Source organism: Melopsittacus undulatus, chromosome 2, assembly GCF_012275295.1.
Source record: "Melopsittacus undulatus isolate bMelUnd1 chromosome 2, bMelUnd1.mat.Z, whole genome shotgun sequence".
Taxonomy (NCBI): Eukaryota; Metazoa; Chordata; class Aves; order Psittaciformes; family Psittaculidae; genus Melopsittacus; species Melopsittacus undulatus.
The window spans coordinates 104,732,493-104,757,124 of record NC_047528.1 but is presented as its reverse complement, the minus strand read 5'-3'; the positions used below and the strand labels follow the sequence as shown (position 1 = coordinate 104,757,124).

At 45.1% G+C, this 24,632-nt stretch overlaps 1 protein-coding gene across 1 annotated transcript; it reads right to left on the bottom strand.

The window, feature by feature from the left end:
• Nucleotides 1-94: 94 nt before the first annotated feature.
• On the bottom strand, nucleotides 95-24,430 carry LOC101870588 (T-lymphocyte activation antigen CD80). The gene is made up of 6 exons (XM_031045036.2): nucleotides 24,245-24,430; nucleotides 12,355-12,699; nucleotides 9,429-9,710; nucleotides 7,537-7,662; nucleotides 4,522-4,645; nucleotides 95-2,633 (listed from the first exon to the last, which is right to left on the bottom strand). The coding sequence occupies exons 1-5, from the start codon at nucleotides 24,390-24,392 to the stop codon at nucleotides 4,539-4,541; spliced, it is 1,008 nt and encodes a 335-aa protein (XP_030900896.1). The 5' UTR covers nucleotides 24,393-24,430; the 3' UTR covers nucleotides 95-2,633; nucleotides 4,522-4,538.
• Nucleotides 24,431-24,632: the final 202 nt, after the last annotated feature.

Genomic DNA, 24,632 nt, shown 5'->3' with positions numbered 1-24,632 from the left:
ATAGATACTACACAGCCTGTTTTTAGCAGCTGCGAAATGGTGGCTGAGGCTTATGCTGTTACTTGAAAGGCTCTACCACTTCCCTGCACATAGAACAGACATATTTTATTACTGATGAAAGGAAACTTGAGTTTACCATTTATTTTTTAATACAATTAAACCCTAGGAAAAAATGTTATATACAAAATACCTGTGATAAACAGAGCAGCTCACCTGGTAGAAAGACCCAGATATTAAGCCAAAAAGGTCTCACAGAAACCATTTGTGTGCAATTCATTGAATACAGCATAAGGCAATAGAAAACATGATTCATAGTGTAAGTGCATAAGCTAAAAATAAACCAAATAACCTGCCCAACAAGAATACAAAACCAAACTGATGCTAGACATATTTGTCAGTGAAACATTCTGTTTCCTTTAGAAGGAGTTAACTTCAAAGGTCTGAGGAGTCTGGTGACATAGAAAGGTTTGGCACAGTACAGAGGACAAACCCTTCTCCAGGAGGCTGTGCAATCATCTGTCAGGAGCAGAAGTAAAGCACAGGAGAGGCAGAGGGAAAAAGTTGTGTTGGTACAACTGTCAGGGTTGTGTGGTTGGTAAGGTGGAAATGCATTGTTATAGCAGGGAAGGAAGCAGTGTTAAAAATGAGCAAAGTAAATAGAAAAGGAGGGTGTTCAGCCTGCAGGAAGCTAGTAGTTTATGCTGGAAAGAGGAAGTATGGGAAGAAATGGAAAGTATGAGACACTGTTGCCCATAGACCCAAGTCCTGGAATAAGGTTTCCTTTCAGAAACACTGTTTTCCATGTCACCTGTTTTCTGCTTTCCACCAGAATTCACAAGTGCAAAGCTTATGGTTTCCTTATCACCCACCTTGTCTCCTTTCCTCTGTCAAAAACCCTTCCATAAGAATGTTTTGAAGCTCCCATTTCACTTCATACAGTGAGAAAAAGTAAAAAAGCTGATGGGGCAGCATGATGCTGCAGGAGTAGAAAAGGAGCAGTGCCTTGTTTTTTTACTAGCAACTCGATCCCTTAGCCTCTTGTAGCTCAATCCTCTATAAACCACTCTCAGTCCTCTTATTTCCTCCAGCAATTTCTATTTCAATATGTATCTGCTAGAGAAAAGTGAAGTGGGTAGAATATTTCTTGGCTGTGCCCTAGCAAGATAAACAGCTCAAGCAACAAAACATCCCACAGAGAGAGTGGCATGGTGTTTGCTCTGCTCTGCTAACTACACACATGGCTAGAGCAGCAAGGGAACAGGTACAGTTTGCACTGGGACAGAGCAAAAGGGAAAACCAGATCTGTCAAACTCAGGGCAGGGCTGACTTAGGTTAGGATGCAGAGTTGCTTAGGAAGCTTGGTGGGGCTTGAAGCTTTTTCTCCACTGAAAATGAGAAACCATTTTTTCCTACACAGTAGGCAAGAATATCACCCAGATTAGATGAGTCCTATCCAATGTTGGAATCCTGCAGGGTACTTCCTTCAAGTCCCGGCTGGGTAGAGAACGCTAGCAGAAAGCAACAGCATTCAACACAAAGTAAATCCCTATGTCACTGTGTGAGACTCCCAAGAAGACGGAGAGCCTTCTCTAACAAGTATTCCTATACAAATATACAAACAAAAGCAGACCTATGTTTATGGAGGAAGGCTGAGTTACATTTCATTACAGTAGATACATGTGAGATAAACCACGAATTGTTACAGAAATGCAGCGTTACAAGTGTGGGTAGGAAGGAATGCTTGTAAGAGCTTGTACAAGTGTATTCACAGGGGCGTGCACAGTGCACCACCAGCACTGTGCTTTGTCAAATGTGCCGCTGCAGTAATTCAGTGGAGGAGCAGTATCTTAGTACCTGGGTTGGTGAGGCCATCCTTTCAGGAGAGAAAGGTTATGAGAACTTCTGCCACTGCTGTGGATAAGCAATATTAGTTAGCTGCTAAATGTGCTGTCAGTATGGATCATTCCCTAAAAACATCTGTTAGCACTGAAAATAAGCATGAGGCACGTAGTCCCACTCAAGGTGCTTCTCTGTGAAAAGTGTGTGCATTATTGCCTCTCTAGGGGAGAAGGGACATGCATCTGTAATGGTCAAGTCCAAATCCAAAGTCCTCCAGCACAAAGAACAGTACTGGCAGATACCTGCACGAGGCTGAATATAAAAAGTTATAGCTGCTCCCAGTCACCACATTGAGGCACGGCCTGACTTGAGACTGTGTCAGGGCCTGGGGTCTGCCAAAGGCCAGCTCTGTGTTACTAACAGGGCTTGTGGCTGTGGGCTGCCTGCCAGGGCTCTGCGGGGCCCCTGGTGTTCACAGAGGCAGCAACAAAGCCAGAGGGTCCCAAGCTGTTGGACTGCTGGTATGTTGATGATCACGATACTCCTGCCCTGCTGTAGGAACATGGAGAGTCCTCCCAGCTGGAATTTCAGTGACCCGCTGTAAGGATACCACACCACAGCTACTGTGGCATAGGTGGGTGCTTGCATTCATGCTTACAGGATTATGTTGCCAGTCTTCATAAGCAGAGCTTTCTGCTGTCATCCCCTTTCAGAGAGCCGAAGGGTCAACACAGTAAGTATTGCTGTACAATGAGCAGTGGGGACTGCAGTGCGGAATACACAGGATAAGAAACCTGAGGGACACGGAGAAAAGATTTTACTTATTTTTCCTCCCCTTCTTAATCCTAAATGCAAGGCAAGAACGTTGCGGAGCTGAGACAAACGGGGATGACGTGCGGCAGGCCTCCACAAGAGGGCTCCCACTGCAGTAAAGGCGGAGCTGAGGGCTGATCAGAGCGAGCCAGCTCAAGGAGGGCACTACAGTGAGTTACAGGCTGCCTCACTGTGAAAACCTTCGGGTGCAGAGGTGCTGTCTGCGGAGTGAGGATGGCTAGTGAATGTGCTGCTCTTTAAGCAGCAACAGGACATGGCTCAGCACATCACACAGTTAGGAGATGACTTGTCAGCCACCAGGGAAGCACAGCTTCCACCCCTGTCCACAGACAAGCAGCAGTTCCAAGCACTGCAGTTAGGAACACCAACCATTTTCAGGAAAAGCCTGGCAAGCTTTTGTAACAAAAGAGGAATGTGGCAGAATAGATTTATTCAGTAAGTGAACTCCTGCCACTTTCATCACCCCCCCCCCCCCGAAATCATGCTAACCAAGGCTCTAGTATCTGTTCCATATAGGGCCTTCCCCAGAGGAAAACACGAGTGCGTGGTCAGGTTTGGAAATGAGACAAATGGTCTGAATGATAGTTTCCTCTCCTTTCCATCACAAAAATGTTACACTCTTAGATGCAATGCATGGCACGACATATTCATGATTTCCAGGATTCTACAGCTGTTGCTCTACTGCATTGCCCTGGCAATGTATTCAGTATGCCGTGATGAGAGCAGGAAATGCAGTCACCTGGATAATGATGTGAATAAGAACAGTAAGCTGCTAATCTTTACTTAAGTCTCTTAACTTGAAAAATGTCTTTTTGGGGGGCACAGCTTTGAACACAGCTGAGCTTTCGAGCCAAAACAAATATAATGCTCTGTAGTAGTAAAACATAGCTAAGCCAGACTTTTCACTAGCCCATCCTTCACAACACCTCAGTATCACAAGTAGCTCCTTTTAAGAGAAAGATGAGCATTTCTTGGGCAAGTATTGAAGGGGAAACTTCTCCTTCTCCATTCTTCCAGCTGCTGAAAGGAACGGCGATATCTCAGAAGTGGACTGGCATTGCTAATCTTAATGGGAAAGCTGGAGTTGTTCTCTTGTTCACCTCTCCCTCACTTCCATTTGGTCAGTCCTTCATTTCTATCATCAGTGGTGTTCCTATGTTTATGCAACTGCGCCATGAGTACAGGACATCTATGGCTCACAGGACATCCACCAGAAACAATCTCTAGGCAATGACACCACATGTGGGACCTATAGTAGTGATAAGCTACTACTCACAAATGAGTCAGGACAATTCTTAGTTGAGAGGCCCACAAAATGAGAACAAGGGCCTTTCACTGCAGATCCTGATAGATGGATGACGATGCTACAAACCCACCTCTCATATTAACCAGCTTCCTTACACAGGTTCAGAGGAGACAATGACAGTCAAAAGTTGTCAAATGCTCCTTTCTTTTCCCCTCTCTCTGTCTCCATCCCCATTTAGTCCCTAAAAATGTTTGTTAATTAAGGAAAAGAACACCACAGAGGCTTGCACACCATCCATGCAGGGCCCATGCTGTGCAGAAAGCAGCTGAGCAGCTCAGAAAATTTGGCCCTCTACCATTTTTCACTAGGTTCATTCCAGGAAATCTGAAATAACCCAAACAAAGCAGTGCCCCACAAGCAACATGAGCATCGTTCCTCTAGCCACCTGACCAGGAAACACAATGTGTCTGAGCTGGCAGTCTGGCCCTACTGCTTTTTACTCTGCATTTACCCTAAAGGACAGCATAGTGAACTAACACTGTATGAAAATCAAATAGTATTTTAGCAGCTATTTTGCCAAAAGAATGGTGAAGAAAACTTACCTGCCAATGCAATCTGGTCATACAAATGATGTTTCAGATGTCACTTTAGAGCTCACAGGTGGCTTTGTACCTTCTTTCACATTCTGTTCCACTGAATCCTGACACTTACAGCAGTGAGAACAGACTGAAAAAGAAGATCCCCAATTAGAATTTGAAATTACAGAAGACATAAATGTGCTGAATACAAATGTCTTCTTCAGCAAAGTAAAGTATAACTGCCAGTGGGAAGAAAGGAGAGGAGAAATGAAAGAAACAAATCTTTTAGGTCTAGTTACTTCTATTTTTCCTTGACAGGACTCATCCATGCAATACACCTGAATATGGCTGGCCTACAGACATTGTCTGATCTCATAGAAAGTTCTGTTACATATAAATATTAGTGTGTCACATGATACAACAGCTTTCATTCCCAGGGCTGGGACCTCAGCCTGGCACAAAGACGGGTTGTTACCCGCTAAGATGAGAACAGAAGGGACATAATGGTAAAAGTTACATGTCACTAAATGCAGTTTACCAAGTGAGTGTAAGAATGCCAGTAGAACCAGCCAGCCAACTCTTTAAGTGCTTTAAAAGGAGTTCAAATTAAACAGGTATCTCAGCATCTGTGAATTACTTTTAATAATCAAGTTGAATCTTTCTGTACTATTACAGCAAATTGCATAAATTTTACAACATGGATCCTAGGCTTTTCTTTAAGTGACCTTTAATCTTGGTCTAATCTTGGTGCTTTGTGTTTAATTCACTGAAGAGACAAAAAAAAATCTACAGTTTTCATTCTTAAATTACTGAAAAGATAGGCTGTGAGCTACCCAAAGTGTGGGGGTTGAACCTCAGCAAAGCATCTTCGTATTTTAGTTACTGTTATAACATGCATCTGAGAACTCTTATTTCCATTTTGCCCTATCTCTCTGTTCTATCCTTCCATGCATGGCTTTTTGAGCTCGAAAACCACTCTTAGCATCAAGTCAGCTCCTGACTCAGCTTTCCATATATCGGAACAGAGGTATCCTCAGACCTATTCTGAGATCCTACAATAGCTCTTGAAGGTGATCTGTAGCAATAGCAGCAGGAAATGCTCTTAGGACAAGTATTTCCCTCCCCAGACACATGGTAATGCACAGCAGCACTGAAATGTGACAATCGTACAAACTGGGAAGTTGGATTGAAGCTTTACCTTCAGTTTCATGGAGCATATGCTTGGTCTGGAAAGTGGCTGTACAAAATAGCACCACCTGACTCTGCAAATCCACTCCCTGTGCGTATTCTGAAATTGGGACTGAAAGTGAAATTCCAGTTTATGCAGCCATGTCCCATGCTTTTGCAGGTGATCACATTCCACCACATTGGTGTGCTTTTTACATCTACTTTAAAAGCAATTCAATTTCTACATAAAAGCCTATCTCAGAATACTCCAGATTCTTGCTAATTTAATGGTAAGGAACCTTTCAATTTCCAGGCTGTATTTGTTTAGAGCCAAATCCTCCAATTCCACTTCATTTTCTCCTATAATTAGAAGGTCATTATCCACACAGCTAACAGCACAGGCTGTGAGCAATTGTGATTTTCTTGTTTTCATGCTGCTTGCTGCTTTCCCATTGACACAGCCCCAGGGTACAACAGGGGAAAAACTGCACTGGTGTCATAGGGGCACGTGAGTGGAAAAGGAGGAGGTGCACAGGTGTAGCCAAGAGTCACTGTCTTCCAGAAGCTTTCTTTCTTTGTGGTAAAACACCAGAAAGAAAATTAGCACAGTCTGACTCAGTGGTCACATTGGTTTTTGAAGGGATGTGGTTGCTGAGGAGGGGAAAAGAAAAATAGCAATTCTACCTCCACACATCTCACTTGGGAGTGCACTTGTCTGAAGTTGAAACAGAGGTAGCCGAGACACAAGCATGACAAACTTACAAGTGTCCCTAGGTGAACTGAATTCCTGCTGCCTATCAAATAGCCTCGGTTTCCAAGAGGGGATACCACTGCAACCATGAGATGCTAAGAAGCTCAGACTGCTGGCTTCTGGCTTAAGTTCCCTGAACACAGAGCATGGGATTCTGATCTCCAGACCTGACTTCCCCAGTGACCTGACAGAGCTCAACTGGGTGATATTTATAACGTGTTGCAAGGCCTGCTGCCTTTCTCCAAGACAGGGTGTGGATAGGATATCTACTGCTCTTGACTTCCAATACCAGCTAGATGCCTAGCTGACTTTATAAACCCATTTGATGTCTACTTATCTTAAGGGGCTTTCTGATTAGGTCAATTGAAGAGCAACAGCTAACAGATGAAAATAACAGCAACAAAAGAAAATACATCTGCTCAGCTGCCAGCTAACCCTGAGATGCTGGAGGTCCCCTTTGCCATTGAAAAACTCCTGGAGATGTGTCTGGAGTTACTGAAGACTTCACAGGACAGGGCACCTCACCCATGCTGGTTTTGTCCACATAAGGGAGACAAATCTATGTCTCTTGATTGGAATTCTCATAAAAGTGGAACATAGCTCTGCTTAGGTTTTTTGCTGTGGCTCTAGAATTACGCATTTTTGTAACTTTGACCCTGTGAGTTTTCTGAAGGATCATCTAAATAGGGTGTGTGGATAGATCCAGTTCTGAAACTGCCAGTGCTCAGCTGTATCTACCATGATCACCAAGGTTCTTGGCATCTTCAAGCATGTTATACATAATGCATAAAAATGTGCCTTCGTGAAACTCTTTGTGAAACTCTTCAATTCCGTATATCCCTGATTTTGGAAATCCTCTGATCTGCTGTCAAAACTCCACATCACCCCATCACTCTCAAACCTGAAGCTTAGTGATGCCTGCACTCAAAATGTAGGAAAAGTCCTGAGCTGGACTTCAATTTTGTCAAAGGAGATGCAAAAAAAAAGGAAAAGAAAAAAAGGAAAGGAGAAGGTGGTACAGAACTATCAATTGTGTCAGCACAGCTTCTAAAAATGTGTATTTCACATAGAAACTCCATAGGCAGTGTGAGGCTGTTTCTTGGAAAAGGATCGACACTTACCGTGCCTTGGGAGGTATCTTGCTGCTAGGGTGATAGCCAAAACGAAGATGACAATGATGATACTTGAAGCAGTAATGACATTATAAGATGGAGCCACAGTAGGGAGAACACAGTCATTTGTTTTTTCTGAGACAGAAGAAATAAAGCATAAATAAAGGGCTCAACAACATACTGGCATATAGCAGGTACATGGATTTTGGGGGTTCTAGACAAATTCTAACTTAGCCTGAAAAATTTACCTATACAATAAATGAAGACAAAGCTGGAGCTGGTACCTAAATTTCTTTCATTCCCCTGTATTTGATACGTGCTGAAGTTTTTAACACATTCATAGAATGTGGAATGCTGGGTCTTTGTCAAGAATAGGACTGAGGCAGGCAACAGTTTGAAACACCTAAGCTGTTTTTTAAACTTAGGGTTAGGGTTGGTGGAAAAGTCTGAGTCCATGTCTAGAAAACCTACATTCTCAAAAGTACTCTACAGGTTTTCTTACTGTTTTCACCAGAAATTTTTTTGTTTTCACCAGGAGATTTTTTTCACCTCTGAATTCACAGGTGATGGAGAGTAGTGCATTAAATAGACTAGAATAGGGCTTTTTTTATCTGAAAAAGTGTTGTGGCAGAGTTCAGTTTATCTGGAGACTTTGTCTTTTCACCACTGGAGATGACCATTCTGACACTTGGACATTAGGGTAGATAATGGGCTGTTCTTGTACAGTGCAGGAGAGCCCTCATTTGACAGGAGGGACAGACTTGGTGCATGTTCACAGGTCTGCAGAACTATGTGCGTAGGTCTTCAGATTTTCATCATCTGCATCTGGCATAATTATCACTCAACTTGTTAGACAATAGCCTGATCTGCTGTACAATATTCCCCTCTGTGGTTTGCCTCCTGCATTTACCAGAGGCTCTATTCTCTCTCCATGTTTATTAAAGATTTATTTGAAGGACCATTTCCATCATAGAAAATGGGAAAATGGGAAAACGGGAGTGGTTCCACATTCTTAAAAATCAGAAAGTGGGTGTTTTGTGACTGCTGTCACTGGTGGTTGCACCCTCCTCCAAGAATCTGTCTGACAACAGTGTATTACTATTATTACTCTTTTTTGTTGCTCTCCTTTTCTGTGTTGTATGTATGCATAACCTTCTTCCATTACCGTCTCTAGGGACATTATGTACTACATCCAGCAATAACCAATATTCATAAAGCCCTAGTTTCTGGCATTTGTTCTGAAACTCAATGGCACCTTGCCTCATAAGCCCCTTTGATTTTAGTTGGATTGATGAATAAGGTACCTTGATGAATAAGCTACAATTCCCTAGGAAAAACAGTGCTTCTCTAGCTTCCCTTGAAGGTGCCCTTATCTTTATAGTGAAAACATCAGGCCCAGAGACATTTCAGAATACTTTATGGTAACAACATTAAAAAAAATAAAATCCTTTTGACTTTAAGAATTTCCTTGCAGAATCCCTTCTGCTGCAAAACATCTGGACTCTAGTGTGCTGCCTCTCTCATGCTGTTTCCTCTTGTGCCTCAAGCTTTTCAAAGCACAGACTTATCTATTATGTTATCACTTTCAAACCATGCACAGTGGTGGAATTTTCATACACATATTAAATATGTGTATGAAAGCAGAATTTTGCCTAGATCCCAGCTGACAGTTTCTTAAATGAGGAAATTGTTTTTATGTGCAACCTGTGGCTTTTAAGGCACACACATTTCTCAACTCCTTCTATTCAAATACCATATCTGTGTCCTCCAGCTGGCTCAGAGGCAGGATCATTGGGTCATTCTTGCATGAACAGACATACAAAATTTACTGCTTTCTTAGACAGGCAACTCATCAGATTCAACAAAATGGGTTTGTAACACAAACTGTTAATAAAACCTACTCAGAAGCAAACTGGTGGACTTGGTAAAGCCGTTGTATTCAACAGAGCAAGTGATGTTGGCATCTCGGGTCACATTGAGTGAGAGTTTGCCAGTGATGTTGTATGGGCTGAGGTTGGACTCGGTCACCCAGCTGGCATTCCACACCACGGACATGTTGTTGAGGGCTCCAGAGAGTCTGGGTTTGGGGAAACCTCCATAAGAAGAACACATTACCACCAGCTCAGTTGATTCACAAGAATCAGCGGATACTTCTGCTGTTAAGTTCGGCTCACTGAAGTCAGCTGAAGCAAGAAAGATTAGTTACCATTCTGACAGATTACAGTAAGGCCTGCAGTTCTTGTCAGCCACGGTGAAAGCAAGGACTCCCCCATAGGGCATTCTTCTACTGTGATAACCTGCTTGGCCTTTCTTTTGCCTTGGCGTTCTCCTCACAGCCTCGCCTGGATAAGACCTTGACCTTTGCTTCTCCCCCCTGGGCAGTACACACACATCATGACCCTAACTCTCCATTGCCACCTTTTCTCTCTACATACAGCAGTTTATGGAACAACAGAAGGAATCATAAGACAGGAAAGAGAAACATGGGACTGAATAAAAATCCATATTACAGGCAACAGCAGACAATTTCCTTTTTCCTCCCTCATTAGTCCCTCCCCAGCCAGAAGCTCCTAGAGGGTCCAAATCTGCTGGGAAAGGAGGTGAGCCCTTTCCCTTGTTTCTCTCTGCTGGGCTGGCCAGCAAGAGACTGAACTACATTTTCTATATGTAATAAGCCCCTCCAGAAGGCCCAGATAAGAGCAAGACCAAGTCATACTACTCATTGCAAAAATGCATAGCAGTACACAAAGCCTCTCAGACCATGTCCTCACTGCCTCTTTGTCTCATTGCCAAAGAGTTTTCAGAGGCTTCCTAACCACACAGCTTGTTCCATGCCTTCCTGCCTGGCCAAATGTGCTTGTAAGGCTGCATGATGAAATGGGTGAGAGGACTAATATGAGTGAAGAAGGACAAAAAAGGTAGTGTCCATTTTAGTCTGCTTCCCTTTGCCAATTTGGTTCACCTGGTTACTCTAAACAGTTGCATTGGTATGACTGGGGATGCCCACAGGTTGCCATAAACAGTCCAGGGTGAGGAGGAAGAGGGAAGGGGTGGCAAAGGAACTACGTAAGGCAGCTGTACCACTGGAAAAATCTCAGTGGGACCACATCTTTAGCAAGAGAGGCACCAATCAGAAAAAGTAACTCAGCATGTGGCTTTCTGTTGGGCTTAAATCACACCAACATGACTGCTGTCAAAATGAACAAATTCTCCTTCCCTTCCTGGCACGCTGTAGGTTTGTAGCCTCTACACCCCTCAGGCTCTAGCCCCAGCCAGAGCAAGACCAGGCAGAGAACTGCAGTAGGTAGCTCAACACATTGCAAAATGACCCTTTTTGGAGGAGGTAATGTTTGTCTGCAACTGCTCCCTGTCTGCCTCACCATTTGACCATGACTGCTGGGATCTGCATAAGGCAGACAGCCTTGTGGTTGTAGTGCTTCTTCCATGGCTTCTGCTGACCACAAACTCACGGGCCATTATCTAATTAATAATGGGCTATTATCCCATTATCTAATACCTAATGAAAGGGTAACTTGCTTAGCACTGTGCAGCTGAAGGAGAGACCTGGATTTCCTTCCAGGCCCACCATATGTTGAGCAATATAGCACTGATGTCCCGTCTGGAAAGTAAGCCCATTCAAACATCACAGCTAGCTTCCCTAAGGCTCCCTAATCAGTCACCAGGAAGTAACATCTTTCTGCCTTTCTCGTTTTAGTCACTCTCTTGGACACCTCAATAACTGATCCCACTTTACCAAAGGGAGCAGAAGTCTAACCACTATTATTACAACTGTCCTCTTAAGACAGCAAGGGGATTTCTGGAAGGAAAGAAACTGGAATATTTGTGGGGAGTAAACGAGATTCATTGTTTCACATTTTTCGTGTGGTTAACTCCTCAACCCTCATGGCTAGAGAGGGTGCTGGCAGTGCACTTCCCTTTTCTTCATATCAGTTCCCAGAAATATCACTAAATTTGTCTCCTTGCACATATGCCCACAATGCCTTCAGACAAGCAAGCAATGGGGGCTTGTTTTTATTTTGCTGATGAATCTCATTCTAGATTGAGAAAGCTCATTCACTTGTCTAGAAGATTCCTAGAACTCTGCGGCTAAAGGTAATTCAAATGTATGTATGTATATATTTATATATACTTTGGTTGAAACCAAATGCTACAAAAACAGTGGTAGAAATGGAAAATAACATCAATGGAACTTTTTGTAGCCACCAAAAAAAGATTCAGATTTGTTTTGAGCAAAAGAACTTGGGTTGTTTCTTTAAGATGAAAAGCCTCCAATCTCCAGCTGAGCTCAGCCTTAGGTTGTGGAGCTGCAGTGCAGTCAGTGATCTGGCCAGCTCCCCAAGAGCCTGGGCTTCCCAAGGGGGTTGGTGCAGGGCTGGGATGCTACTATGGTCACAGAGAAGCAATGCCACTCCATTCCTCTTTCAGCTTGGATGCTTCCCGTGCACCAAGGGCTTTGTCTCTACTTTGCCCAAAAGACAACAGAGGGCAGAGGTGGCCGAGGGCACCCACTAGCAGTGATTCCTGGGAAAGTGTGCTAGGGGGTGTCTTTTTTCCAATAGGGAGGCGCGTCAAGGGGAGGATGTTGGGCTGGATGTTGGTGGGAAAAGCAGATTTTCTGTACCGAGGTAGCTTTGGAAAGGTAAGGAGGAAAGCTGCTAAAATGGAAATAGTTAACACACCTTCTAACACTCTTTGAGGCTTCTTAGTGCAAGTCTATCTGCTATACTATGACTAACACTTGGAGGAGTGTCCTTTACCCTGGGGACGGCACCAGAGACCCTCAGGTGTCAGAGGCAATCCACCTACCTGTAACAAAGAGGTTGACAGGCTCGTTACACACAACCATGGAGTTCTGTGAAGATCTGAGGTGCTGAACTACACACCAGTAAGGGCCATTGTCCAGGATTTCCATGGAGGAGATCCACAGGGTGAGGTTCCTGGGGTCTATCTCTGTCCGGTTTTCATATCGGGCAGAGCTATGATCGGAGATCCTCTTCCCTGCTGCGTAGGCAAGCACTACCTCTGTAATGTTCTTCTGCCAGTAGACCCGGTAGTTCTGTAGGCTTTCTGAGCTGGGAATTTCATGACAACAAGGCAGGCCAACTTTTTCTCCCACTTTGCTTTTGACTACTTTCTTCTCCTGTGCATAGCCTGTATGTGGGGGGCAAAGAAAAGTCAGTGAGACAGTGTTATAGCCTTGTGCCAGGTCCTGCTGCATACAGCTCAACTCATTCAGCTCTATCTGCACTTGTTAAGGTACCTCATCACCCACAGAGCTGTTTACAGCTTCAGCTCCGCACTGAGGAGAGGCCTCCCTTGGCATTGCCTTTTACATGATGCTCCAGTGCTACTTAGGATCCTGAACAAATAATTTCTGAAGGCAAAGGCAGGAGAGTTACCTGCCTGAACAGAAATGTTGGTGGCCCCTTAAACACCTCAGAGTAAATATTTGTCATTATTCATGTCAACGTATAAAAACATACATTCCCAAACTGCTATAGCCTCTGCTCTTCAGACCTCAGTGTCTGGGAAATACGCGTCACCCTCTGGTGAGTTTCCTGTGTGTTACACAGAGCCAAAGTAGTCTGTAGGTCTGGGGGTTCCAGAGCGGTTTTTTTTTTTTAAAGAGGTTTTTTTTGTTCATTTGTTTGTTTTTAAAGAAAAAACCTGAATATTTCAATATCCCAGAAGCTGGAAGCAACCCTACAATGATAAACAAAGTTTACAGCCACACTGTCATCAGCCTTCTAGTATCAGCAAATGAACAATTTTAGCTAGTCTAGCTAAAACAAACTTGTATTTGTAAAGGCCCATGGGCCTCCCTAGATTACTTGCAAAACAGCACAGGCATTCCCCACCTCCTGCTCAGGGTCTCTGTTGGTGCCATATGTACTACACAGGCATGTGCCTCTTGTAATAACCTGAACTCCTTGCAGGGAGAAATTGGATACAACTTTGACCACGCTAGCCGTAATCCCGTGCTTCATACTGCAACTTCTCTGCACTCCATGCCAGTGATCAGCCCTCTTTTCCCACTCTAATTCCCCTTTCCAGTGGGTAGGTGCTCTCAGAGGCCAAGCCTTAACATGCGAGGGAGCAGTTTAGCAAGGAGCTCCTGCTGTTGCTGGAAGAGTGACCTGGTATTAATGTGCTGTCCTGTGCTTCACCAAGGTCAGGGCAGGTGGTTGGGCTTTCACTGGGATTTATGCGACCTTCAGGATGAGACTTATCCCTGTGCATCCTCCTTTGTTAGTCCAAAAATCTGGGCCTTAACCACACTACCATTAGCACCCATCTCAAGTAGTGGAAAATGGGGTACCAATCTGTTGCACTCCATGGGCTGAGAGCAGAAAACAAGGAAATAGCTGACCTCAGGACAGAGAGGATTCAAATTCCCCAATTCCTTCCCTGAAACTTCTCATTTAACTGTTTTTCCTCTTCTCAGCCACTTTTCTGGTCTTCCAAAGGGAAAGATTGAATTTTCCACCCTCCCACCCCTTAGTCCTGTACTTCCCCTTATAATGCACAGCAGACTCTGAACAACCAAAGTGTAGCAGTCCATGAGACCACTCAGCCCTCTGACCTCTATCAGCCAGCAACCAGTAGCAAAATGGTAGAAAAATTAGTTCTTCCACTCTACATGGGATAAGAACTGCCATACCTTGCAACCTTTGGCAGCCAGGCATTTTAGGGTTTCTAGACATCAGCAGTTTCATCACTACTGCTAGACCTACCCCTCGAGGAAGAGATTTTGCTCCTTCAGGAATGCATGTATATTTCTTGGCTTCCACAACATCCTGTGATGATGAGTTGCACAGTTTGATTACACGCTGTGTGAAAAAGCATTCGCCTTAAAAGCAGCCCAGTTTAGGCTGAGTTTGAAGTTCCTCCTCCTGTGTATCTGCAAGCATTGTGTGTGTTTTTTCCCTCAACCACATCTTTGCTTGCTCTCACGGTTCAGCTCTATTGCTGGAGAGACTCACAAGAGAAGCCAGTCCGAACTTTGGGACTGTGGACCCTAATAAAGACAATTTTCTATTTTATTTTGCAGCAGCAGTGGAAGAGTAGGCACACAGCAAATGTCAGGGTGACATCACATCATGAGTTGCATGAGGTTCTCTGCACCTTGCCCCTAAGAGTCTCCTTTGCAACCAAAAGGAGAACAAAAACCTTCTTGGCAGTACATGTGCAGGGTTTGGAAACTCCTGCTGATGTCACATCTACCCTTAAAAGGCTCTGCACCCTTGAAACTGCAACCTGAATGCTGCAAGCCTGAAGGAACCAAAGTCCTTGGAGAGTCATTCAGTCCCACAAAAGTCCCCTTTCATTTTAAAGATGAACTGCAAAGCAAAAATGAAAATCCAGTTCCATCCCGTTTCTGTGCTGAATGCTCTCTGTGACCAGGCTGTGGGGGAGGTACCCACCATGCAAATAATTTGAAATGACTTCTAGAAAAGCTCACCCAGTCCCAACCATCCACACACAGCTCCATCACTAGGAGGCCACAGTGATCTGATTAAAGGACTGAGGTCTGCCCTAGGCAGAAAAACATGCTCTGTTCCAACTATACCTATGCTGCAGATGCCCTATACAGCAGGGCCACTTAGGAATGAGTGCAGAGGAAAACCATCCTTTCTTATTTGCTTTCAGAGTCAGCAAGCAGGAGAGCTCTTGAGCTTGTATTCCTATTTCCTTCACTCCTTGTCCAAGTCATGTTTCAGAAATGCCACTGTCACCGAAGCTTGGTTGTCCTATCACACGTAAAGTCAGGAGGTACAGGAGAGCAGGTTGCCCCTGACACAGAAGTGCTGCAGAGACAACTGACTGCAAAAGGCAGTAAAAGACCACACAATGCTCTAGAGAAACAGCACTGAACTGCTGGAAACCTTCAGGTAACTCCTGAAAACCTCAAAGCCACTCTCTTTCCCCTCTGTTCCAGATTTCTCTGCTCTTCTAAACTGCTTTGCCTCTTTTTGGTCTTACCTCATGTTACCTGGCTTTGCACACAACCCACAAAGCAACACATATGATGGGAAAGGTCCTCCTTGGTGAGCCTGGATCTTGTGCCCCTGCATAAGCAGCAAGAAATTCTGTGGATCCACACATTTTTCAGATGGACATTCTTGCAAAAAACTCCGAGGCAAACTGCTGGTGACCTTCCAAAACCAGGAGGGCCAAAACAGTCTTGCACTGGTATTTGTCTGTACGTTTCCCTATTTATCTCTGCAACAGCAGCCAGTCTCTCTAGTCTTCAGTTATTGGCATCACTGAACTTTGCCTAGGACCTTGCACATGGGACTCCTGCTCTGCCAGGGTGCTGACACTGTTGTGCAGGGGCTGGTAAAAGGGGCTTTGGGCAGCTCCGGGAGGAGATGCACAGTGTGCTGTGGTGAGGCAAGGGCACTTTTGGTAACTGGGGCTGCACCAGCTGAGGAACACATCTTGTGGAGCTGCAGCTTTCTCCTGGAGGCCATCCCCTGGGGCTGGTGTAGGAATCACACCTAACAGTCCCTGGGTAATTCTGCAGCCTCATTTTCTGTGAATAGCACATTTGTCCCAAACTTGTAGGATTTATCCTTTGAGAACAGCACAGTATTTTACAGGGATTTTCAACCAAGACAGATAATCAGTTGAAAATCTGAGAAATTTTGAAAAGCTGAGTCTTTAAAGAATGAGACACTGCCCCTTGGACTTTTCTTTATCCCATATGATTTTAGCAGTGAGGAATCAGATTTCCCCAAGGCTTTCCATAGGGTTAAAATTCAGCAAATGTCCTGTACTACATTGGAGCACATGAAGAAATGCTTTGTATTTAAATCAGTGTGTGAAAAATTCCTGTGAACACACTGATCACAGAAAGACCCTATTAGACAATCTCTGTATGGGGACGTCATTTCAGCAGTACATAAAAACACTACCTTTTCACTGTAATGACCCCGTGCAATGAGAAAGCTGGGATGAAATGGAGAAAAGTGAGTGCTGTCAGGCCCTCCTGGCTGTCCATTTTAAAGAGCCTGTAACTGTATATTAACCTTCTACCCAGACTCCACTCCACCAAATAGGGGCACGCAAAGGGAAGTATCAGCACTCAGAGAACGGAGGAGTGGCTCTTTCCCTTTGCACAACCCCAAGCCTAACATTCCCATCACAAGCCACAGGCCTGTTGATGCAGTTGCAAACCCAGATGGCTTCACTCATGTCACAGTCACCTCCTGGGAGGTTGTGTTCCCTTACTCATCCCAAATGTAGTGAGAGAGGAGCTGAAGAGAAGGAAGAAAAATAACGATGCACTTCATTTGGCAGTGGTTCCACTTTCCCATACCTGCTAGTCAAGTGTGCCTCCAGCAGTTGAACGACAGGATTAACCTACATTATGATGATGTCATGGCGGCCTGAAGTAGGGAAGCATTGTGAAGAGGTTTATCTAAAAGTTCATCTCTGTTTGCTTCTGTGCTATAACCGCATGGTGCCCTGCTTGGAGCCATACAGCAAGGGCTCAGCTCCCCTGACGTGGCTTTATGCACTTCCCATCTTCACATTGACACATTCCCTAAACAAAATTGTAACCTTGGTTTGCCAGCTCTACACTGCTTGATTTAGCAATGATTATAACATCCACAAGGTGTTTTGGTGCCTAAATCCTTCAGCAACCTTCATTTCATTTTAATCCTTTTTTGTTTCACATGCAAAGCCTGTGGTGAAGAAAATCTTGAAGTCAGGAATTGATGCAACAACCAGAGGACACCTTTCTGTGTCTATAGACAGAAAGGCACACCACAGGGGTGTGTACTAATCCCATTTTTTTCCAGCAGCTCGAAGCCCTATTGATGCCAAATTAAATTATCCATCTTATTTGTTTCCCTGAGCCTACTTTGCTAAGCGGAGATGTACTGCAGGTAACACTTGTTTTAGAGTGGTTCACAGGGTGCCCTCAACACATGCCACTGTTTGATATGGGCCCAGTTTCTTAGACATGAGTACTCCTGCTGAAGCCTCCATGTGACTGCAGTTTCCTTTGCAGGTTGTAGACCAAAAGCCCTGCTTTCTCCAGTCTTAATCACTGCTCACCAGAGAGCTGATTTCACATACTCAGGTAGCCTTTTTGCCACAAAAGTCATCAAGGCAACCCAGCCAGATAAAGATGGAAAGGAAGAGCTCTTACACAGTCCTGTCAAAAGCCTGGCTTCAAAGGGAAGGACACTCCATTACTACAAAAAGCTCCATGATCTGCAATTAACAACTGAGAAGATGAAAGGGAATCTGAAATCCTTTGGTGAAGGGGCTGGGGCAGCTCCAGACAGACAGCTGGTATTACACCCTCTTGCTCCAGCCCATGTTTCGGTACTTCTTAAGATAAAGATCTACTGCTTTCTGAGTCACCACTGCCTGAGCTGGGACAAGCCCACTGCTGGGGTATGTCCAGTCTGCTTTGCTTACAACATGAGTAAGATCGCAACTCTCTGCAAATCAGTCAGCAGATTTCTCATCGTGGCCCTAGCCAGGAGATCAGAGCCAAGCAGGGAGCTGGACATGAGATACCAAAGTTCTTGGGGGTGGAATGAAGACTATATTGTGTCTTATGATCTCTCCCTTTGGTGCAGAGTCCTCCACGTTATGTTGCCTGGGGAGGAGAGGAACAGGGCTTGCTTATCTTGACAGTGGGGACAGAAGAACTTCTCTGACTTGGGGAAAGAAGCAGAGGGAGAGTCTGAACTTCCCCATTTGTCTATTCCCAGCCTGTGGCATGGGTGACCTCACTAGAATTAAAAAGGGCAGGGGGAGACACTAACTCTGGATGTCCTCATTGGATTTGCATATATTAGTTCCTTTTAAGATCAAATTCCTGCAACTGGCTCAGCACTCTTGTGATTTCAAGTCTGGGGGCAGAAACTGGATGCAGCAGTTGTGTAAGACAGGCCTTTGGCGGAGATCTGTTGCACACAAGGACAAAAATAAATCTGTTCATTTTCCCCCTGCCAACTTTGTCTCTCACTGACTGGATCACTTTGTACTTCCTCTATATTTATCTCCCAGCTGAAGATGTTCTCAGATAATTTTCCTAACTCCTCCGGCACCACTGCCATACATACTGCTGTCCTCAGCTCAGCTTTTGAAGTTGAGGTTCACCCCACTGCTTAAGGCTACAGTTTTCTACAGTGCTTGCTAAATCTCATTGCCTCGCGTGCTCCCCAAGTAGCCAGCCCTCTTTTGAAAGTAACAGAAGGTGAAAGCATCCAGTAACCAGGAAATCTCACATAAGCCCATGCAAATGTAGAAAAGTTCTAATTTCTAATTATTTCTTTTTTTTTGCTTCTAAAAGACTTGCCCACAGCAACATTCAGCAGTGCAGCAAACAATGCCACAGGCCTGCCGACCATTATCTCATTATAAAAACCTGGTCCCTGCTCAGGCACCAACTCAGGAACACTTTGCAGGTGACAAACTTAACAATGACCCTGTAGCCAGAGGCTGGCTGGAGCAGAGATTAAACAGCCCTGTACAAAAGTGCAGCATGGCAAATGGTAATTAACTGAAGGGTGACTAAGGAAATGAGACTGAAGCAGTCCAGAGACATCTTAAAGCTCTAAAAATCACAGAGGGAGTGAAATGACAGACTTGTGTAGGGGCTGCTGTGGGCACTGGGAGGGTGGCTCAGGGAAGGGGCTTCTCAGCTTGTAGGAAGCAGTCTAACAGTCTCTTCAGACTGATGCACTTCCCTGGGCACAGGGAGGAAATACTTGTCTGCCATGCACTTGAAACTACACCCGAGGGTCCCTGCTACGGCATGAGTAGTGATGCACACAGAGGCTTGCTCCATGGTCTTTTTAACAACTTCTACAGTACAGAAGCATTCTGGGCTCGCCAAAAGGTGAATGCCTTTTGAGCACAGTGTAGCCAGAAGTGCCACTGTTAGCCAGCAGTCAGCACTTTTATTTTCAGCCAGGGAGTCCTCTGGGACCAATGATATTTTAAAAGCATAACAGTGAAAAAGCAGAAATAAAATCTGTGGCAGTTCTGCATTGGGTAAGATTTACATATTCTCAAATGACCTCCTGAGGCTCCCAATGGTGATGCCCTTCCAAGGGGACACAACCGCTACAAATAACGTTTATCTATTTACAAACAAAATCACCTCCCTTTTGCCAAGCAAACAGACTTCGCTGCATTCAGCACGCTTGCCTTGCCACCTCATGAAAAACACCACATCCACATGTGCGTGGCACTTACAGTAGGACACACATGTTTGAAAGGAAGAAGGGTTTCTCTGAATGTGGAGATTCTCCTCCAGCCTGGCACAACCTGTGGGTGCAGTCAGAAGACAAACTGGCCTTCTGCACATGAGCAGAGGGGATCTGGCTCCCCCTTGGGGAGCTCTCTTCCAACCCCACGAGCTCCCTCCCACTGCTTTGCTTGCAGGGCTCTTCAGAGGCTGGTTCAACACTCCACACTGGTGTAAAACAAGGGGAAAAAAAAAGAAACTTTCTGCTAAGCAAGCTGGATCACCCAAGGATCAGAAATGTACTAGAACCTTGCACTAAAACCAGTGCAAGGAAGAGGAGGCTTGCATAGCCAGAAGCAGAGGAGAGGGGAGCAGGACTGCACCTTTTGATGGCAATGAACTGTTTGCCCCTCAGCTGTGCAGCCTCCAAGGTACACAGCATTGGGTATAAAAGCAAACTGGCACTAGAGAGATTGGGCTGACCCGTGCAGAAAACCAACTTATCACTGATGAGGCAGGGGGATAACCCAGTCAGTGGCAGCCTTCATTTATGTCAGATTAATTACACCCATTAAAGCATGCTTGTAACTCAGAACCGAGGCAACAATGAGCAGGGAAGACGGGAGTGTGCACAGGGTGGCAACTTCTGTTGGTAATCTACTGCAGAGCATAAAATCTTTAGCCCCAAACTTTGCATGTTTAAGTGCAGGGATGTCTGACATTCAAGTTGCAAAAAGGATACAAATGTCTCAGTGATCCAAGAAATGCAAAAAAGCTGTTGCCTTCAGACTAATGTGAGTTTACTGGAGCTACCTGGGTTCATTCTGATCTCACTGGGAAAAAGAAACTATGTGGGTGAAAGGAATGTTTGACTGGTAGCTTTACACACTTGGTATGCAGGTGTAGAGCTGTATTATGACAGTGCAAGAATGAAGCTTGTCTACATTTAATTTTTATTTCCCAAAAGATTTTTTTCATTTAAAAAACCCCAACAAAGTCTATAAGCAAAAGCAGGAGCCTTTAGTAGGGTTTCTGTTTCCTCACACAAGCTGTTACAGTAGGTTTCACTCTGGACAGACAGACAGGAGTTCCTGAGTTCTGCTGCTCTTGTTTGTGAGCCAAAGTAATTTATTTTCTGCATATCTGTAACAGGAGGAGACAGAAACTCATCCAAAAAAAAAAAGAAACAATGAGCTGAAGGCAGCAAAAGCAATAAGATGGAAACTCAATTTGCATCCAGTGATCAAATAAGCAAATCCTGTACCTACAGAAAAGCTTCTGCCATCTCCCCCATGAACCCATACCAGAGTGGACGTAGGAAGTACATGCTAAGCACCCTAAAGCTCATTGCCAGACACTTCAGTGTTGGGGGGTGGCCACAAAACAAGGAATCTTTCTTATTCCCAACCCTCTTTTCTGAAACCCAGCTCAAAGAGCTTTATTGGCAGTAACATGCAAGAGGGGATTACCAGAGTGAGTTACTCTAAAACGATGCTTGCTAACAATGAGGAGAGAAGTGGATATTCCCTCCCAGCCCAACTCTCCAATAACTCAGAAAAGCTGTAGGGATTTTCCTCAAAATTTCCCAAAACTTTTCATCATTGGGAAGAAACTAAGAACTAGGTGGTCCCCAGTCAGAAGAAAAGACTCTAGGGAAACTTAAAAGGAATGCTCCATGGACACAAAGCTGGGCTTGCTTTGTGCCTGTGTTTGCACACAGGGCAGGGAAAGGTTGTACTGAGGGACTTCAGGCAACATTTTCCTAGTATAACAAACTGGGACTGAGAAGATCCTGCAGATTTTTGGAAGGTGTGAAGGTGCAATGGCGGGAGAAAAACAAGGCTGGTAATGTGCTCAGACCATAAATAAATAAGTTTGTGCTGTAATCAAGGCTGCTCTACCACTTCTCCACTGTGCTGAGACAGCAGGGTATTCACGCACATCAGCATCTCCATCACGCACATCACGCACATCTCCAGGAGCAGGCAGCATCTCAGGTTTAAATTACACTGGCACTTCAGGGGTCACCTCAGGCAAACCCCAGAGAAGCAAAATTCAGTTCAAGGGCAAACACATGTATCTACATAGCTTGGGCATAGACAATTTCCTATGAAGTACAACCTTCAAATAATTCTTTTTAATAAAGCCCCCCACTAGTGCCTTGTACTGATGTGATGTGAGAATTCAGCCTGGCATTTCCCTATATTACCATTTTACTCACACAGGCTGTACAGAGATCACCTGTTTTCATCCTAGCATGCTAACTGACCTTTTGGAGCTGTACAGCTCTGAGCTGTGCAAGCACCAGGACGCCTGAACTAAACCCAAGGATGCAAGATGTAGCCACAGTCTCTGGGTGCCAACTGTGCTTTGATGTGGACTTGAGCAGTCCCACGTGGAGTCAGTTCTGTAAATGCTGGCTTTGATGACTTGCTTAACAATGTGTGAGAACGGCAATGGCAGGGAGATTGCAGACCCCCAGAGCTTCACTGTTTTGCCACAGCAAGGTCACAAGTCAAACCTTGTGGTCCCTGTGGGCCACCTAGGGAAGACATCAACCACAAGTCCCAGTGAAGCTTTTAAAACCATTCATTTGTGGGTACTGTGCCATATATTTTCAAAGGTCACTAATGTAGGAATATCTCTTTTTGGAGAGAAAGGTGGCAGGGTGTGCCTGCTTGAACACAGAGAGAGAAAGGAATTGCATTGGCTGTGCTGTTCTTACCAATTTGCTTTGAAACCTGAGGCACCAGCACTTCCATTGACTTATTGCATGGGAAACACCTAACAATTATTCTCAAAAAGCTGATATAATGCTTTAAAATAGCTTCCCCCCCCCTCCCCCCTCCCCCCCCCGCAGAAATAAACCTTAGAATTTTGTAATTGATAGACTTGGAGAAGTAAGTCTTCTCAGCAAGAGGATGACCAATTCCTGCTGGCCTACAGATTTGTGCATTATTTTTGCCAGCCCAGGCACCTGTCCCCATGCCTCCCAGCCTATTCCCAAGCCCTTGATGCCCCCATGATCCTTACAGCCCCTCTCAGCTGCCTTCTGTCCTTTCTGTCAGCTCACCATGAGGACATCCTCATGTACACCCCATGGCCTCCAGCTGCTGGGATAGTGCTTGTGGCTAGCCAACAGCTTCCATTTAACAAGCAAGGACACTGCATCACTGCCAGCTTTGCCTTTCTGTCAAATGTGGTTGAAACTGGGCTGGGGATTTCAAAGTTACAAGCAGGCTTAAGACACAGAGGGAGAAAGCAGGATAAACTATCATTCATTTAGCAAATCATATCAAAAAAAGCACAACTATAGGAACACCTGGTTTTCTATTATCTAATTTCTATTTCTAGTACTGGACATCAGCATGCATCAGACTGTATATCCATGTATCGCTGGGTTTTGGCCTTGGAATCAGCATTATTTTTAGAGAAACTAGATGACTGGTAAATTATCACATGCTTATAATTACATTAATAACATACCACAAGCTCATCAAATAGAGAAACAGTTCTGAATGTGATAAATTGTTTGCCCATTGCAGTACAGGCAAAATACATCTGTGCTTGAGATGTGCTTCATAAGCACAAAGGTTGGAGAAGGCGGAAGACAGGAGAGCAGAGATCTCATGAGCAGCTTTGGCGGTGGTTGCTTTCTCTGCAAGTGAGCTCTGTGATTCAATCCTTGTTAAAATCTGATTTATGCTTTAAGATTCTGAGACTGAAACTCAAAATGAAATTCAGCATCAAATATCTCCCAGTTTCTAAGCATCAGCATGAAAAGAAAATTTTGCATCACTTGGTTTTTAATCAAAGCCTCAGTTCAGCCCAGGTTTGCTCTAGAGTATCATTAGCTGCATTGAGACACTAACATTGCCAATAAGCACAACCTGTTTTGCATCCACAACAAAACCCAGCTCAGAAGTGAGTTTTGTGTGGTTTCAAGGTTAACACCTCACACAGCCAGGAGGACTCATCCCAAGTCTCTTGAGGTCAGGAGGAGCCTGTGGACTCCAATGAGTCTTGTGGCAGGTCCTCAGAGAAGGATGGGGAACAGCCCTTACAGTCCTCTGCCAGGGACTTGTGCTGCTGGGGAAAACTCTTGCTATGTCCTGTGCTATCTGGGCAATGGAGAGCCCTCCAATCCACTACCCTGTCCTGTCTTCCCCATCACATGTTCACTTCTATCCATCCAAAACACTGAAGAAACCACTCTACCACCAAATCTGAAGCCCAACAGTCTGCACCACATGCTACCCACAGATACCAGCTGCCCCAAAAACACTCCTTTCTCAGAGCTTCAGGGACCTCCGTGCTCATCACCATGGTTAGCAGAGCCAGCCACCCCAAACCCTGCCCTGGCAGAACACACCAGCCCGAGTGCCCTGGGGGCAGCCATCCCCTGCTGACCCATACACGGGTGCTGTGGCCCAGCACAACCCCTGCTGTGCTCCCACACCAGCATCCCCTGCTTACCTAATCTAAGGCAGAGCAGCACGAAGAGCCCGATCCCCAGCCACCTCCTCAAAGCCAGTGCGGCGGCGGGCAGGCACACCATCTTCCTGTAGCTCCTGGGCCTGGAGAAGAGGTGACACAAATAGGGGAGCAGCACCTGAGGAGCCATAGCACTTGGCACCACGTCCCTTTCCTTCCTGCCCACTGCCGCCCCAAGAAACCACGAGCACAAGCACAGCCCCTCGCACTTCCCTCACAGGGTACTTGTGGCTCCCCCTGAGGCAGAGAGGGGGTTCAGTGCCAGGCCATGGGTGCGCAGCTCCTGCAGCAGGGCAAGGCACACCGAGGCACTCACTCCACACCAGGGCAAGGGGAAGACCAGGCACAGGCTGGTGCTCAGCCTCTTAAG

Coding starts and splice junctions, on each gene's coding strand:
- LOC101870588 (XM_031045036.2), bottom strand. CDS start 24,392: ATGGCTCCTCAGGTGCTGCTCCCCTATTTGTGTCACCTCTTCTCCAGG. Junction 7,663..9,428: donor GTCCACCAGTTTGCTTCTGA/GTAGGTTTTATT, acceptor CTTCTGTCTCAG/AAAAAACAAATGACTGTGTT. Junction 4,646..7,536: donor AAGATACCTCCCAAGGCACG/GTAAGTGTCGAT, acceptor CTTCTTTTTCAG/TCTGTTCTCACTGCTGTAAG.